General features: G+C 39.4%; 1 protein-coding gene across 1 annotated transcript in view; it reads right to left on the minus strand.

Moving 5' to 3' along the window:
- antxr2a (ANTXR cell adhesion molecule 2a) overlaps nucleotides 1-18824 on the minus strand; it is a 109013-nt gene that overhangs the window by 73771 nt on the left and 16418 nt on the right. Inside the window, exons 5-11 of the mRNA XM_038288140.1 lie at nucleotides 18511-18615; nucleotides 18240-18308; nucleotides 17470-17550; nucleotides 14345-14405; nucleotides 14036-14131; nucleotides 10887-10956; nucleotides 1262-1340 (exon numbers count right to left, since the gene is read on the minus strand). Of these exons, the coding sequence (XP_038144068.1) occupies nucleotides 1262-1340; nucleotides 10887-10956; nucleotides 14036-14131; nucleotides 14345-14405; nucleotides 17470-17550; nucleotides 18240-18308; nucleotides 18511-18615 (561 nt within the window). The remainder of the gene's footprint in view (nucleotides 1-1261; nucleotides 1341-10886; nucleotides 10957-14035; nucleotides 14132-14344; nucleotides 14406-17469; nucleotides 17551-18239; nucleotides 18309-18510; nucleotides 18616-18824) is intronic.

Here is an 18824-nt window from a genome sequence, read left to right on the forward strand (position 1 = left end):
GTGGACTTTTATGGACCTTTCTGTCTCGGGCGCCATAGACCTCCATTATTTGAATGTCAGCAGACAGCAAGAAGCCTCCCAGATCTCCAGATGCATTTGAGATATCAAAAAAGTACTCCAGAGTGTTGTTCAGCATGGGGGTGAGTAGAAAATGAAGGCTAATCATGTTTTGGGTGTACTATTCCTTTAAGGGACATAAACGTTTCTACAATGAAAAAAAATGATTGACCAAAATTTGTGTTGGTGTGTGTGTGTTTAAACAGCAAAAACATATGCTGCTTTCTTGGTACTTAACTTAACAATTCTAATAAAAACAAAGTCAAGTTGAATGTAAATATTTGTACCAGAAAAAATATAGCTAGAGTACAAATCAAACAGGATAAGTATTCCAAAACACTGCAACAGCTGTTTTTTAGAGAGATGTGCTGAAATTTGTTCAAACTTTTTTATTCTGTAGTATGTGGATCTAATTAAACACATCTTAACACAATCATTTATAAGTGGCTTGGTCATAGTATAACTTATCCATCCAGCAATGGAATCTGAATAAAATCACATTGGGATGCATACTGAAAGGTTATAGCTACAACTTTTTCATTCATAATTAAAATTATTAATCCACAGAACGTTTATTTTTACTACAAAAAAAATGTATACAAATTTTTGTTTTCTGAATTTTGAAAGGTCCAAAATGTATACAAATTTACTCTGGTTATGATGCTTTGATTATAAACAGTGATTCGCCTCCATGTTATGAATCCTGGCGTACCATCAAGAATAAATTATGAACAGTTTAGTTTGTGCATTCAAGTCGTTGCTCATAGGAAGACGTTACTTGGATGTAACGGAATATCTTCAGAACAGCTCCAAATGACACAAAACTCATATGGGTGAGTAGAACATGATGTAATAACGTAAATTCAAGGTCCCAATGTAAAAAACGGCGTTCCCCTTTAAGGAGGCAAAGGGGCTCAGAAGCCATGCAGCAGTTGCGACGTCCCTTCTCAACAGGTAAGTTAAATGTTTCCTAATGCCAGCCAAAGATTATTATTAGCTTTGTCAGACCTGGCAACCTGCTCGCAAACAGTACAATGAAAATATGAATAAGAGCTAGTGAGCACGAGTGCGCCACCTACTGACCAGGAGGAGATTAAATTGTATCTCCTTTACTATTCTTCTTGCACTTTCAAGATGTTTTGGGGATTTTTTTGGTACGTAAATAATTTTTATATTGGTTGGACTAAAAATGATCCAGACTCACACATGAAGATGCAGTGATGGTGAAGGCATTAGAGATGAAAGTTTTTCCACTGTTGAGGCTGATAAGAACGTCCATAGTCCTGAAAACAAAAACAAAAGGTTTATTTGTGAGTGTCATTTAAAAAAGGCCAAATGATAATGGCTCAAATCTGGTTTGGAAAGATGGATTTTTGAATGGAATTTTGAGAATAATGGATTTTCAATAAAACACCAATATAAGATGAAAGCAGTTTTCAATATTCAATATTTCACAGTGTGTGAAAACACTACATGCCATGTTAATGATTAATTTGTTTTCTTCCCATCAACGCCAAACTTTTAAGTATACTGTCATCAAAACAAAAGTTACGTTAAAAATAGATGAAATCCACCTAGGAAATAGACATAGTTTTCAAAGCTGGACAAAGAAAAGAAAAAGAATAAAACAGGTGATGAGACGTGAAGGGAGGAATCTTCTCATCCTCCCAGACATCAGGGTGTTTGGTTGAACCAACCTGACTTTCAGTAACAAGCCCTGTGAACACCTATGACTTATTTAGAGGCAGAAACGCAGAGGCCGAAATGGGCGCAATTAAAACCCTAATGATGAACGGCACCGCAATTTCCATATGTCTGTTACGCCCAATCCAATTATGGCAGGTTTAATGAGAACTTGGGATGTGGAGCAAGGGAAACGCTGGAACCCCCCCTCCCAGCCCTCACCCCAACATAAAACAGCAACGAGGAGAGAAAGAAGCCTGCGGACTGGTATTGTGTGTGAGGTGCCAGCTGTGAGCGTGTGGCTGTGTACAGGGGAGGCCTGCATTAAAACCGCTGCTGTGGAATAATAAACAGAGTGCTCTGTTTGCTGTGGATTTAGCCTGAGGCACAGCCTTGGGCCACTGATTCTCCTGTGGTTCAGAACAGATGAGCAACCAGAGCATGTGTCCATTACTATGCAGAGTATGGTAAATATTCTGAAGTGACTTCTTTGCACCTTACCTTGTTTGCAACACTAAATATTTAAGATGCAGGTCAAAGAACTTTGGTACAGGATGCAATCTGACAAGTAGTCAAACTTGTTGATTATAAACTTGGTTGAATTCATTATTTCTCTTTCATTATCTTTGTTACCAATTTTTTTTTTTTTTTTTTGAGAGGGAGAGAATGCTTTTCTAAGCATCTGAATGCTTAGAAAAGCATTCAGATGCAACATTATTTACAATCGCTAGGGTCAGATTTACAAGAATGAAGTCCCCTGGGAAGGGTTTTTTGGGACCCCATCCACCAGAATGTTTTTCTCATGCAAATTCCAGGTAAACATACACATTAGTGGGTACGATTTGATGCATGTTTGGTTTAAAACATTTACCAGATGGCTCTATGTTGCTCCTGAACTTCAGGTTAGCTACAACCTCATATTAAAATGAACTATAATACATTTACTGTATTGTTTATTCTGTTTAATTTTCTCAAAATCCAACAGTGTTATTTTTGCAAGGCATGATTTCATTAAAAAACCCAACAACAATGAAATCTCTGTAAGGTGACTAGCAGTCAGTGCCTTGCCTTCTCCCTACTGTAAGATTTTTTTAAAGTCTGACTCAGGCAGTCCTGATTTCCATTGTGATAAACTCACTATTCACATTTTCCATCATAATGTTTCCTATAATGTCCATGAGTTTTCAGTAAATCATAAATAACATGAGAGCCCAGAGGGCTATGAAAGGAAATCCGACTGGTTGTATAATATAAATTTGGGCCTGTAAAGAATGAATATCTGGCAAGATATCAAGCAAAGAAATCAAGCAAATATTGCAGCTACTGTATTTAGTGTTTGGTGCGTTATCCTGGTGATACTGTGATGAACATTATAGCTTTGTCCAAAGGTAATAAAGGATACATTAAAAGAAAAATAAGAGGGTAAAACTACAATAAAAACAAATGCATACTAAAAAGTGTATCTTAATTTTTCAAGGTCACTTATGCAGTTTTGAAACACCGGATATTTACAATAAGAACCATCAAACTACCCATCCCTCCATCATCTATCTATTCATCTATCCCTCCATCCAGCCATCCCTCCATCATTTCTCTATCTATTTATCTTACTATCCATCCATCTGTCAATCCAACATTTATCCATCCATCATCCATCCATCCATCCATCCATCCATCCATCCAGCATCCATCCATCCATCCATCCATCCATCCATCCATCCATCCATCCATCCGTCCATCCAACATCCATCCATCCGTTGGTCCATCTAACTTTTATCCATCCATCCATCCATCCATCCATCCATCCATCCAACATTTATCCATCTGTCCATCCATCCAACATCCCTCCAACCATCCGTTGGTCCATCCAACTTTTATCCATCCATCCATCCATGCATCCATTCAGCATCCATCCATCCATCTGTCCATCCAACATTTATCCATCCATCCAGCATCCATCCATTCATCCGTCAATCCAACATTTATCCATCCATCCATCCGTCAATCCAACATTTATCCATCCATCCATCCGTCAATCCAACATTTATCCATCCATCCATCCGTCAATCCAACATTTATCCATCCATCCATCCAACATTTACCAATCCATCCATCCGGCATCCATCCATCCATCCATCCATCCATCCATCTGTCAATCCAACATTTATCCATCCATCCATCCAACATTTATCCATCCATCCATCCAGCATACATCCATCCATCCATCCAACATCCATCCATCTATCCGTCGGTCCATCCAACTTTTATCCATCTGTCCATCCAACTTTTATCCATCCATCCATCCATTCAGCATCCATCCATCCATCCATCCATCTGTCCATCCAACATTTATCCATCCATCCATCAGTCCATCCACATTTATCCATTCATTCATCCATCATCCATCCATCCATCCATCCGGCATAGATCCATCTATCCAACATCTATCCTTCCATCCATCCATCTACCATCCATCCATCCATTTTCTAGGCCAGTGCCTATCTCCAACAGGCTATGCAGTGCATAACCTGGACAGGTCACCTAAATGAAAAACAATAACTGTTGGACAAATGATTTTAAAAAGGTTGAGTATTACCAGATCCTTAAAGAAAGTAATCACTGCTTTGACAAAGTGTTGGAAGTCTTTGCATGTTACTAAGAAGTTAAAGTGAGGCAAGAGGTGAGGGGGAGTAGTGGGGGAAGAGGCTAATTTAGCTGACACTCTAAGTCCAGAATAATGGTGGGCAGGTTGTTAATCAAGCTGGAGGTGCAGACCCTGCAGTGTGAAGCAGGAAAGCTCCCAAGCGAGTTACACTGATGAACCCAGCCCCCTTCATCCTGACAACACTGGACATCCTGAACGCACCACAACCCAACCGTAGAGAGCAGGATTTCCTCTGCTCTCCCAGACATACACACCAACCACTCAGTTACTGAACAAAGGCAGAATCCAGGCGTAAGTCATACAACAGCTTTTCTTTATCACCATTTTTTACCATTATCTACCTGAAAATTTCACTTTGTGGAATTGGTAAAACTAATGAACTACAAGAAACAAGACCACACAATGGAACCAAATCCATGCTTTTAAAGAAAAGAAAGGAGTGAGTGCTTTGAAATAAAAAGCAGAATAATTCATAAAAGAGTTTGGCTGTCATTTAACTTTCCTGCAGTGAAAGCCAGTGAGTGACACTGAAGAGGGAGCTGTAGCTGCTTGGTGGGTCGGTGATAATGTCTGAATAAATGGCAGATCCTTGTTACAGGATGCACGGATCAGTGAGCGTTTGGATGGAAAGAGACACTTTCTACCAGCTATGGGAATTTTAGTCGTAGATCTCTGGATCCCGGGTGAAAAACTTTTGTCACAGGGCTCGCTATGATGTGTCACAAAGTAGGTCCAGCATGACGCTAAGCTTTGATGATGCCACACAGCTGCAGCGGCCCAATAAAGGAGTCGCTAATGGCTTTCTAACTTCTTTTAAACATGTGAAAACTGTGGGGGTTGAATAATTCACAGCGCAGCATATGCAAGGCCTGTCATTTGGCATCCAGCAGCCATCACTCTGGACGAGTTTGCATGGCAGAAGTTTTTGATGGCGGGGAGGAAACCTGCCCCATGAAGCCTGGGGACCAGATGAGAAACCATCTCCATGAGACAGACATCCACCGTTTGGACAGAGACGAGCACTCGGGTGAAGCATTTAATTTAATCTGATCCCTCTGTGACAGACACTAGGGAAATCTGGCTGTTGCAACTCAGCAGAGGTAGATTTCATAAAACAGTGATCAAACTGTTAGTGGCTTTTACTCCAATATGTGAAAGCAGAATCACCGAACTCTATTTTACAATGTAAATGAAAGGAAAATTCCAGACTACGCAGTTTAGTAGCACCTAAAGCTTGATTTTAAGATACATAAGGGGGTTGATCACCACCAAAGGAAAACTGGAAGGTGTTGAGGGTCAGCAGATTTTTTTTTCTAATGTGAAATTAGGATTGATATTCCAGCTTGGCTAGTTTTATTTATCCTTCCAATCTCTTAGGACAACTTAAGGTGTAATCCTTCCTGCCTAGAGCTATCAACCCCTACAACACCCCTTTCAAAAATAATATATGGGTTACTGCAAATTTTAATTTCCCTTTGGGATCAATAAAGTATTTTTTAATTAATTTTAATTAGTCATAGACTGAAGCCAATCTGAAGTAGCTCCATACAGTGGGACAAAAAAGTATTTAGTCAGCCACCAATAGTGCAAGTTCTCCCACTCAAAAAGATGAGAGAGGCCGGTAATTTTCATCATAGATATACCTCAACTATGAGAGACAAAATGAGAAAAAAAAAATCCAGAAAATCACATTGTCTGATTTTTAAAGAATTTATTTGCAAAATATGGTGGAAAATAAGTATTTGGTCAGTTACAAACAAGCAAGATTTCTGGCTCTCACAGACCTGTAACTTCTTCTGTAAGAGGCTCCTCTCACATTTTGACAGAAATATGCCATGATGAGAAATGTATGACTGTATTCTGGAAAGAGTCATGAGGCCCTGTTCATGTTTGGTGTTCTTGATTGTTAAAGTGAGAGTGAACCCCATGGTGAGGACCAAAGTTTTCTCTGAGGACTTCTGGAAGACGTTTGTTGCTGATTTTAAAAGAGGATGCAAAGACATGGAGCAAATAGTCACCAAAGTGAGAAACAAACCAGTCAGTTGAGCACAAAAAGTGGAAAAGCCATCCATCATTTTTTTTCTGTCGCTGCCAGGTTGTTGTAGTTTTTCTTTTTCTTTGGACTTGTTCTCTAACTTGCTGTCTAGCGCCAATGGTCTTAGAAGGGTTCCAGTCGCATTCCCAAAACCAATAACTCTAGGTTCAGTCATCAAACAGGGTAGCTCTGATTGATGCAACACAAACAAGCTGCATGTGCAACAACAAGATACTTCTGCCGTAAAATTCTTCGTGCCCCAGGAGGAGCAGATGGGCCGGTGCCTCTGTGGGACATCCCGTTTAATTATTAACAAGCGTTCACATCGAACACTGTACCTGCTATGTAAGCCAGTGTCACCTCTCTTTAATTCATTTCTTCACCACGTATCGTAACCGTGAAAACACAGGTGAGGACATGCCTGCTGCAGCAAGAGCACAGCCACTTAACCTCTAAATGAGGCCCCAACATCGTGTGCAGGGAAGGAGGTAGATAGAGGGCTGATGCATGTGTGTGTGTGTGTGTACGAAGGGGGGGTTAGCAGATGCCTGCATTTCAAGTCTGATGCCACAGATGTCAGCACAGATGATGCCTCCACTCAGAGTGCTTCCACACAGCTCGATGGCCAACAGAGGACAGCTATTCCAGGAAAACCAGGGTGGATTTGAGGGTTGTGTGCTGCTGCTCCCCTGGTAGTAGACTGGAAACTGCAGCTGAGCATTTGAGCTCGAGGGACTGCTGTATCTGAAATATGTTACCCAGAGTATCCCATCACAGCAAAGAAAACTGTGTTTCTTTCAGAAGAGAAGGGCCCCATGTGTGACAAAAAACATGGACACAAAGTGGAGCCTGAGAAGGAATGTGTAGAGAGATTCTTTTACGGACGAGTAGAGTTGTGTTCAAGGAGCATCCAGCATGCCTGTAGTGCTGCCTGAGCAGAAGCAGACAGATGGACAGAGACGAAGGTTTCTGCGCTTTACCGTTCCATGCAGGTGGTCCGGGGTGCAGGGATTGTCAGAGCATGGTGAATTATTTAAATGGGGAGTGTGGAAAAGGGAATGGCTGCATCTGTCGCACATCCTTTTAGAGCCCCTACAGCAGATGTGTTTACTCACCACCCATAGCAGCTAACTGCTTAATGGGTCAGCATCGGCAGCCAGCAGTTAATTAGGCAGGTCTTTCTGTAAGCAGAAGGGGGCGGTACTTGATATGGGCGTCAGGTCCTGTCAGGATAAAATAGAAGAATCCAGCAGATCTACTGCTTGAAGAATAAAGCAAGCAGAATTCCACTGAAAGACTTACTAAGCAATAAGAAAATCACTCCTACCTGATTCATATGGAAACCAAGTAATCATCTGATGAAAAAGAGGAAATGGTCTTTTCTAACTAAAGTATTAATCCAGATCGTATCTTACATCATGCAACGGGTTTAATTATGTCAAATATTATTGCAACCCTTGCAGAAATTTACTCAGTTTTGCTGGAAAACAGCTATAAGTCAGCAATATTTGAATCTAGCTTTTTCCTTACTTATGGCAAAATGCCTTTGGGGAAAGGTACATAAGTCCAATGTTCCTGTTTATCTATGAGTAAGTGTTCAATGCACAAAAAGAAGAGCGCTATATGAACCAAGTCTGTCGTCCATTTTCCATCTGCATTTTTTCTCCTTGAACTATTCTTTCAAACCTCAAAAACGGGATCATGGAATATAATACAATAATACAAAATAGAATAGAAAGAGGGCTTTTATTGCAATTGCATGATGCATACAGTATGCTGAAGTTTGATTTAGCAAGTCTGTAGCAATAATTTCACAAAGTAAAACAAGTAAAACAATGTAGAACACTTACTGCACCAAAAAAGGTAAGCAGCAACAACAGTTTAAAGTTCTGCAGTTATCCTAGGACCATGTCCTGTTTCTATCCCTCAACCACTAAGCCTGTCTCCATCTGAGCCTTTCTGTCTGAGCTCACTGCTGGACTGATAGAAACCTGCCTTAACGCTCTGAGGATTCCTGGAACCCTGGTTCAGTCTGTTACTGTTGGGATCTGAACCCCTAGTCGGGCTACGCACTCCCAGATCTCAGAACGGTCCTGTTCTTAACTGTTTCCCTGACCTGGATCTGCAGGATCCTGGATCCTGCCTGCTCACTGAGGTTGCTGTATCAGGGACGCCCTGGCTCAGCGCTGCATCTCATTAGCAGTACATCAGCGATTCTCCACCTTCTCCTTGCAGTCGCAGCAGGTCCGCTGATCCACAGCATCCCATGTTTCTGTTCTGTCTTATTATTTTGTCATTAAACGATCTGAAACTTCCCACTGAATACTGGGTTCATCTGTCCTATTTAGTGCCGCTCCTGTTTGGAGATGCTAACCCAGATCACTCTCCAGTTTTGAACTGAGGCTGTTTATAGTAAATGTTACTGTTACGATCAAAACTTTTTCTCCTATGCATCAGAAGCATGGGTTACAACGACTTAAAGATGCGCAAGTATCATTTTTAACAGTCCTTCATCATCTTCTAGTTTGATTTTGATTTTATGTTAGCCTCTGGTAATGTTGTTAGCTCAAGCTAATATAATAAACATTAGATCTAGTCCAGTAGAACCTCCTCGCCTCATCAACCCAGCATGCATTGCACAAGAGGAAAAAAATGGCAAACTCTATCGTTGAAAAACCTAACAAATTTAATACAATTTCTGGAGTAATTATGAGTTTTCACATTCCCAAACAGCAACTTTTAAGTTAACAGTAAAAACTGCAAAATAAAGAGATCAGTTGTGTTCAAGTACTTGTGGAACTAATTTAGTAATCGATTAATCCTTAACTGGAGTATAGAGACTGTGAAACATCTCTTTAGCTGACAGAGCAACCCACAGAATAATCACAACAAAATTATTTAAAAAAAAACCCATTTGCTTTTAAAAAATTGTCTATCAATATGCTCTATTCAGAAGTTTCAGTTTCACCTTGTTTACTTCTGAAAAAAAAAAATCTTTAAAGTATGTTTTTTCTATCTGATTATTAATCGAAAAAAATAATCAAAAGACTAATCGATTTGCAAGATCATTAGTTGCAGCCCTAGTTTTAACAATATCCTGCGTTAGCATAAGGTAAAGCATAAGATAAGGCAAATAAAGATGTGAGAAGTTCACCTAAATAGCTACATTCAGGAAGTTTTTCAGCTTCTGCTGAAATAATATGTCATCTCCTTAATCTGTGCTGTGTTTTTAAAAATAGGCAGATTAATGGAGGTGAGGTTCAAGCTGGTTTGGAACAGATACAGCATCGTCGTCATTCAGCGATAAATAATCTCTTTTAGGGCTCAAAGGCCTCGAGGAGCCAGCAGAGCTCATAATCATACATTTTTGATTGGATTGCAGTCAGCAAGGACATTAAAATCTGTTGTTCCATCTAGAGTGCCTTAGCAATCATCTGCTCTGGTTTGGGATTATAAAATATGCCGTTAAAAATCAAACAATAACCACCCAAGCTGGAATAAAACACGTGTTTACACTGGTTTCTCATCGATCTTTGTGGGTCTTATGCTGGCAGTGTTTCTCCCTCTGCACTGTTTACCACCACTTCACGCTCAAGTTTTAACAGAAATACGGATGATTTATAGACTTAAGCGCCGTTTGTTTGGAAAAGAAAGAAAAGCAAGCAGGGAATCTGAGAAGTGAAACAAGTTTCTTAAACTGAAACCAGAGACAAACCACAAAAAATGTAAGCATATATGAAATTGTTCTGAGGAAAAAAAAATTCTTAGGAACCTTTCTTGGTTATAATATTATCAGAAGAGGGAAATATTTAGAGCTTAACCAAAACAACAACACTAAAAATAAATATGGAGACTTGCTCTTTAGCACATGTTAATGAGCTTCTTTCTTCCCAATCTATAAAAAAAGATCCAGTTTATAGAACATATTGAATCTATATCCAGGCTCCCTTTTCTAACTGTTGATGTGACGTCTGTCATTGATATTTCACACTTCTCTTGTGAACCTGCCAACATCATACCTTACATACGAGCCGCTGAACATATCTATAGTGCTAAATTAATTTACACATACTATGCTCATTTATAGCTTCATGCTCACGTTTTTCTTATTTCTAAAAAAAAAAAAAAAATTGTTGTTAAAGAGACACAACTCAGCAAACTTTCATTAACTAATCAGCTTCTTGTCTAATTTTGGATATGAGTGGTTTTGCATATTTGTTTCTTTTACCAAAAGCTTCATTGTTGCCCTATTTGAGCTTTAAAATAAAACATTTCCAGTTAGATCATCCTGGTAAAGTTGAAGTTCTCTTTTCTCACAAGTAAACTGTGATCCAAACTTTTTAAAAATCACAGAGAAACAAAAAAAAAAAAAGAAAAACAAACCCTGAAGTCAAAATTTTTAACAATCAATTAATTAAACAATAGAGAGAAAAAGAAACTACTTACTCTCCGACATCATACAGAACGGGAGCAGGACACAGTAGATAGTCATTGCGCACAGTTGTTGGCTTTTTGTCTGAAAAACAAAGAAAACAAAACTTTTTTGGGGAACCAGATTGCTTAATGTGAAGCCCTTATCTGCTCAGCTCATCCAGCTCAGTCCATCGCAGGGCAACACAGAGACAAACAGGACAATAAACGCACACACTCTTACCTAAGCAGAATTTAGAGAAGCCAATAACCTAACAGTCATGTTTTTGACCTGTGAGAGGAAGATGGAGTACCCAGAGAGAACCCACGCATGCTCAGGGAGAACATGTAAATTCAATGCAGAAAGACCTCGGGCCGGGAATCGAACCGGGAACACTTTTTTTCTGCCAGACAGCAGTGCTACCCACTGCCCTACTGAGCAGCCCATATACGACTATATATCTAAAAAGATAACAACAGGCTAAAAGCATCTCCAAATATAAACTACGCTGCAGATAAGTTAGCAGATCAGGTACCCAGGTTAAATAATTAGATACCTTCCAACTTTTAGACTCCCACCTGTGTCTGAAAGTTAAGCTCGGTTTTAACTTTTAAAATCTCTTTAACATGTCTGCATTTTCTGTACCAGATCAGAAATTTAATATGGTTACATCGTAAGTTTGTACCTATGTTCAATATCATCATGTGAGCAGTACAAAATGAAATTTCGTTTTGTATACACTGTGTATACAAAATGACAATAAAAGTTGTCTAAGTCTAAGTCTAATATCTGGTCCGTTGATACACTTTTTGTACATTATACAAACACCTTGATCATCTGGTGTTCAAAATAAAACGGATGTTCGGTTCAAGCATCACTACTGGCTCAGTTGAAATAACATTTTAATATGTTTTAAACTATGACAATTCTATATTTTAATGAGGAGTAACAAACTATTTCTCTTTAAAAATATAAATCCAATATTTAAAAGGGTTGATGTTTTATTTAGCTCAAAGTATTGGTTAAAAATGAAAGGGATGGCAGATTGGATTATAATTTGTGTGTTTGTGTGTGTGTGCGCTCATCAAAGGTTGACAAAGGCAGCCACTGAGATTATTCACATGACTGATGAGTTTTTTCTGCACATGCCTCCAACTGGTTTGCTGATGGAGAAGACCGTAGCATCTGTTTCACATATGTGGCGTGTGGTCCATAGTTGCCATGATGCTTGTCCATAATTATAAGGTGCCCCACTGTTAAAAAGGTCTGGACTGAACACATGCAAAAGCCAATAAGGGAATAAATAGCCCCAAGTGGGCGAATGTGAGACAGCCTAAACTGAGAAAGGACTAACAGGAAGACATCTGCTAATGGCCACTTCCCTAATTCAGAAAAGGGGCTGTTTTTATAAAGGAGAATGAAAATATGCTCAAGTATTTTAGTTGAGATGAAATGCTGAAAAAAAAAATTATCAAAAATAACTTGTCAGGGATGGAAGTGTTGTCATTGGCAGTCGCCGATCCCGCGGATCCCACGGCCAAATGAGAGCTTTAAAAGATTGGCTTTCGGTGCCAAATCCCGTTTGCTTCCTGAAAAAGGATTTCTCAACAGAACAGACTGCAAGCTCAAAATAAGGAGCAGTGACCTACATAAACCCTCTTTCTTCTGATGGATTCAGACAACGTGGATACGGCGAGATAGGGGCGTCGTTTTGCCACGTCCAACCTCTGAAACATTTAGCATTTATCAAAAAAATGAAACACTATTAATTAAATGACGGGTCGATTAATCCACTTAGTTTTGTCACTACAGATGTAGACTGAGGCAGCCACAGACCGGTGCTCAAGGAGATGAAAGAGGGGGATTCTTTTGTTCAAGTTGGATGCTTGTCTGAGATGAAAACAACCAAACAGATTAAACCACATGATCCAATAGATGATTAGTTTACCTCAGGGTATCTGTGCTTGTTTTTATTTTATTTCCCATAACCAGGTGGTTTGTTTGAAGGCCAAAGAAAATACAGCAAGTTGATCTTAATTCAAGATGTTTTCTCTATAACTTACTGTACTTTGTCTTTTTACTGAGGATTTATGTAATAGAAAAACTCAAAGTAGTGAAGAAGATTGTTTTGGATACATTTTACATTTAGCAAAATGCAAAAAAGGAGACATTCAAATCCTTTACTATTTTATTCTCAGATAAAATCAATTGAAACTCTGGAGGAGCTGCTGAGATTCACGGCTGTGAAATAAAAAAAAATCTTACTCGAAACGAAGTCATTTAGAATGTTTTTAGAGCATAAACAGTAGTGTATAGGATTTCCTGAAAGCGCGCACATGCGCGCTCACGACGCTACGGAAGCCGGCAGACCAAACCAGCGCATTCAGCTCGGCAAAGAACTCATGCTCTTCCTCAACACTGAAGTCCTCAGACATTTTTCTTTCGTTGTTTCTTTCTTTGCACAGGTAAACGGCACATTTCTTCTTATACGCTTGCATTATTGGCAGAGCAGACGCTGAATGCGCACTTTCATCTGGTTTGTCTGCCGGCTTCCGTAGCGCCGTGAGCGCGCATGTGCGCGCTTTCAGGAAATCCTATACACTACTGTTTATGCTCTAAAAACATTCTAAATGCCTTCGTTTCGAGTAAATTCTGGATGCTACCCACTCAGGACACTTGGAATACATTGGACGAGCAGTATGGAGGAATATTGACACGTTTTTTGTGGACTTTTATGGACCTTTCTGTCTTGGGCACCGTAGACCTCCATTATTTGAATGTCAGCAGACAGCAAGAAGCCTCCCAGATCTCCAGATGCATTTGAGATATCAAAAAAGTACTCCAGAGTGTTGTTCAGCATGGGGGTGAGTAGAAAATGAAGGCTAATCATGTTTTGGGTGTACTATTCCTTTAAGATTCTGTTAAATAATTGAGTCAACAATAATGTCATCTCCTGGCCATTTCCTACAGTGTTTTCTTAGATTTTCAAAGACTTTCAAAGTTAAAGATTTTAAAAATATGATGGGGAAGCTGGAGCAAATAAGAAGAGGTAAAGATTTAACAACAGGAAAGCTGTCGCTGATTTTATTTTTTCAATGAAAGAGGAACCAAACAGTAGAAGAGTTTTACTCTAAAACAACTACGTGAATCCATAGTTGATTTGGAGCAAATTTAAGGAACTTACTGATGGTTTGCTGATTCACTATGAAGCTGCATAAGACACCTTCGTTGCTGCGTCCGCTGGAGAAGCCGTTCCCTCTGAGAACGATGTCAAAGGACTCTGGAAATACAACAAAACCAGATAAAACTGCAATGAGGAATTTTGAAGAGTGTCAGTTTTTTGGAGACTCAAACTCCTTTTTTATTATTTTATCTTTAAAAATTTTCTTGGACAAACTCTCTCAATGTGGGTGCTGTGAGATAAAATATTTTTCAAGTATAAGTCTGACTGTGCATTGCTAAAATACAAAGTTCAACAACAGGATCAACTTACGATTCACGCACACGGTGGAGGGTTCAACAGTCAGAATCTCTGTACATGATCGCTTTAATATCTGTGGGATGAAAAAAAAAATGCAAATGAATTTGCCTTTGCTTGGACATGGCAGGAATAAATACATCAGTCCCTGACTGTTATTGGCTCTGTCGCGTTTAGAAAACAGATCAGGAAGCAACACCTGAGAAATGTCCCGCTCCTGATTGGCTCTGGGCGGGAAAAGGAGAGCGGGAGGTAAAACAGCAGCTGTGTCAGCCTTTATGGGGAAATTATGCAAGACGATTACTGTTCCTTGGTTCTATTAAAAACCTCTCAGGGATCTTGCATTATCATATAAAGAGGCCTGTGTGAGCGCACTGTCACGCAGCTGCACTTCCCTCTACGATTCAATAAATCAACAAAGGGAAAACTATGCAAATCCCACTGCAGAGTGAGTAAGAAGAAGCATATTAATGGCAGTGGAGGACATTTGAGTCTTTCATTTGATGTTGGACAGAAGCTTAATCTGAGAAATGGAAGATGGAAGTGTTTACAGCAGCCTTGTTAGGGATGATGGTGCGACACAGGGTTGTATGACAGCTGGGAGGAAATGGATCTGCTGCTCTTCCTCTCTACCTCTATTTCCTGCTCTAATTACTTCCTTGGCAGTGCACAGGAGGGTAAAAAATGGGTGACTATACCAATAAAATAACAGTTTTACTGCTTAGACTTCAAACTATGAAGTTTGGACAAAATTTCCCCCTCTAAGAGCTGAAACTTTTATGGTGCAAAATAACTAAAAATGACCAATTTATACAGTGCATTTATTGTAATTTAGCCATTTAGTTAAATGATTAACGGATGTGATTGGAAGCGATTTGGGAATGTTAAAATAAACACTCTAAATGTGGTAATTACATGTCTCAGTTTGGTTTTATTTTTTCATGATCTGATGGCAAACATTATTTATGGGCTATGAAGAAGAGAAGGCAGATGTCCAAATATCCAAAGTCATTCAAATATCTAAGCCAGTGTTACAGCTAAACAGTCTTAAGAAATCAGACTTGTTAAATAGATTAAGAGAGAAATAATTAAAAATAAAGATGAGCTACTGTGTTTTCCACAATTTTGGCATCCGTGATGAAGAGAATTTCCTCTTTTATAAATAATGAAAATAAAACTCTGGGCTAGATTTGCAAAAAGTTCCAATGTCTCTCTGCTCTAATGTCAGGTTTTTGATCATCATCCTGCTTGGCAAAGATACGCTCAGTTTTTTAGCAGAGGTTAAAACATGTTTATTTAGGCTGTCCTGTTTCAGACTCCTAAAATAGTTTGCAGGGTTTGACAGGGGAGAAACAGCCCACAGCATTATACCTCCTCCGTACTACAAACAGTGGACATGAAGTGCCTTCCACAGTCATCCTCTGCTTCATTTCAGTTCCACAAATGTGGGTGAGTGAACCTTGCAAAAAAAGACAATCTTGAAGCAATTTCTTATTGTAAAATATTAACATATATCTGCTCTGGTCTGTTCTCTAATTTTGAAGGGTCACTAAAGAAATTGTCTTTACAACCCTGAAAAACAGAAAGCTTTAAGTTACTCACTTAAGTTAAATAAATTCTGATCAACTAAAAGAGTAAACAAGATAGAAAATGTGCTTTTGCTATTCTAGAAACATTTTAGGTCAATTTTGAAGATGTTTTCTCTACTAAATGTACTCAAATATAAAGACACCATGCTACTGCAATGTGGGATGTAGGATTTCTAATAACTATTTCGCACCTTTACTAATAATCATGGGTGGAATTGCTGAGAAAGCCTAAAGTTTTCCACGATTGCAAAACTGACCCATTAGGCTCAGTAGATAAAGGTGCAGGTTTTTTCCCTCAATATCAGCAGCTCAGATAAGAGAGGTCAGACAGAGTGCAGAAAAATATTATAAACAGCCTCTCAGAGCCTTAAAAGCCAACTTTGCTGCTCTCTTTCTGTGAGTTTTGTCAGGCAGGTCGCAGAGGAGAGGGGGATCCTACAGCAAAAAGGCTGCGCAGATGATCCCAAATCCTTTCAATCCGACAGAGAAGCGACGAGGCCAACAACCCAGGAATCCAGGATTACTAATCAGAGAGGAATGCTGCTCGTTTCGTTTGGATTCTAGAGGCATCCTTGATCTCAGTCCCCTCAGGGGGGTGGGTGTGACAGGAGAGCTGGACTTTTTCAACATTGCTCTGAATGTTCTGAAACAGGCAATTGGAAGCATGTTTATGCTGTTTATGCAGTTTCTGCTGAAATTGCTGCACACCATTTGGTTCCAGGAAATCTGAATTCTTGCTGCATGTAGATTTGCATGCAGCAAGTGTAAGTGCAGCAACATGTAAGTAATAATCCAGCTCTACACACTCAAAATTCGTTTTTGCAGCTTAAAAAAATGCTTACATTTCAAAACCAAATAAGAGGATTCATAAAACAATGTTTCCATATTTAAAGCCAGAAAAAATACAATCAGGAACAGAAAGATTTCCATTTTTGGAACCATCATTCTTCTTTGTGTGTGTCTTGCAAAACAATGATTTAGAGCAACAAATTTAGACCCTTATGCACACGTCAGTCTCTTTGAAAGCAGCATCATAAATCACAGTTCAGTGCTTTCTTCATCATACATCAGAAACAAGTACCACCCTTTGGCTCTGTGTCCCTGCAGCTGCATGTCTGACAGCTCTGTGTAGTTCAGGCCTTTTCCTAAACACTGCTGGCCTTGTCTGCAGATGCAACGCTCCACTTGGGCCAGAGACTTCTACAGGGCAGGAGATTCTGACAAAGCTCCACCTAGGCTGACAGTGTTCAGTCTGAATGCTGCGACAAATGGAAAGTATCACTAACTGGCTGGCAGAGGAGGCAGAGGCTGGTTGTTAACACTGTAAGGGACTCTTAATCTCTGACAGTGATTTACTAACTGAATATTATGTTACCGCAGCTCATATTTTTCCATATAGCCTTACTCAATTGAATTTCAAAAGCGTTTTTCATGCAGCCTACCTAAATGTTGGTGCAATTGTTTTCTCACATTGCGGTGGCAAAGATTCTACGTATTTCTTGTTTTCATATAGAAAAACTCAGAAAAGAAATGCAGAGCGGCCAAACTTACAGAGTTGACAATGCCTTTGAGAGCGTGGAAGCCATCTTTGACAGGAAACACGTTGTCTATGGAGTCGGCGATGTCAGAAAGCTGTTGGAATCGTAGAAAAGAGAAATAAACAAGAAGTGCTGCTGATCTAACACTGCTCTCTGCCTTCTTCTGTTTCCCTCTTTATGACTGAATGGCGTCTTTCCTTGTGTCGCGGGCAGGAGGAGATGGAGCAGATGGCGGGACTGTGGCAAACACTTTGCTCAACTATAAAAAAAAATGATTGCAGCAGAAACTGGGAGCAATACTGCCTTTGTTTTTTTACTTAATGATGGCTCGTGGCAGGATGGTTACCAATGGTTACAAGAGACGGGCCACCATGTTGGAAAAGAAATTGTGAAACTCCAGACATCCCTGACAAGAGAAGCGCACAGCCGGACTGGAGTAACACTCAGATGGCCAGACACTTAAAGATACAGTACAGAAAATAACTCTAGGAATGAAATAACGGTTTATAAAGGTAATTATTATGATCAAAACTATTTGAAGAGCATCAGTTTATGTCTCTGAAAAACACAAATTATGCGAAATGCAGATTATTCTTTGTGTCCCACTGTGTTACTATCAGGACATACCCCTTTAATAAAAATGTTTAGTCCTATGTCAATATAACAACTTCAAAAGGCTTTTTCCTCACAGCTGAAACCCAAGTTCAGAACCCTTCCCCTCTGTTAAGCCACACACTTCTCTAGCAGTACAGTGGCTGCAGATTAAGACTAAAAGCAACTTACCTGCTTCTCATCAGAGGCGTCAACACCAACGCAGTAAACACGAGCTCCATATTTCCTGGCTTCATCAGCCTGCAGCTCAGGCAAGAGATGTGCAGCAGGTTGGATGTGGAGGCAAAAAGACAAAGAGAGAGCCTCATAAAAACAACTTAAAGTTGAAATACAGGAGAAAAAAAATATTCCCTCTTGAAGAATAAGTATGTTTTCTATCTGAAAATAATTAAATCAAAAGTATTTTATGTGAATTTTTTTCAGATAGAGACGCCAGGCTGACCTCATTCACGGTGAGTTCATGGACATAAACTGGCAGTTTCCCGTCTGTAAGAGCCAGGATGATGCTGGAAGACTTCGTGGTCTGCGCCTTGATCTGTTCCGAAGCCTTCAGCAGTAAATAAAATGTGTTTAGGTTAATTTCAAACATAATCAAATTTACAATATCAACAAACAACATGTTCACACGTTAATTATTACTCTGTGTTCAGAAAAGGAGTCAGTATCTATTCCTACCTCATTAAGCTCAATCAACTGCTACCAAATTATTTACATTATTGGATATTTCCAATAAAATGCTTACTCCAGACTTCCTTG

Source organism: Cyprinodon tularosa, unplaced genomic scaffold (genome assembly GCF_016077235.1).
Source record: "Cyprinodon tularosa strain WSP-4 unplaced genomic scaffold, ASM1607723v1 ctg249, whole genome shotgun sequence".
NCBI classification, from domain to species: domain Eukaryota; kingdom Metazoa; phylum Chordata; class Actinopteri; order Cyprinodontiformes; family Cyprinodontidae; genus Cyprinodon; species Cyprinodon tularosa.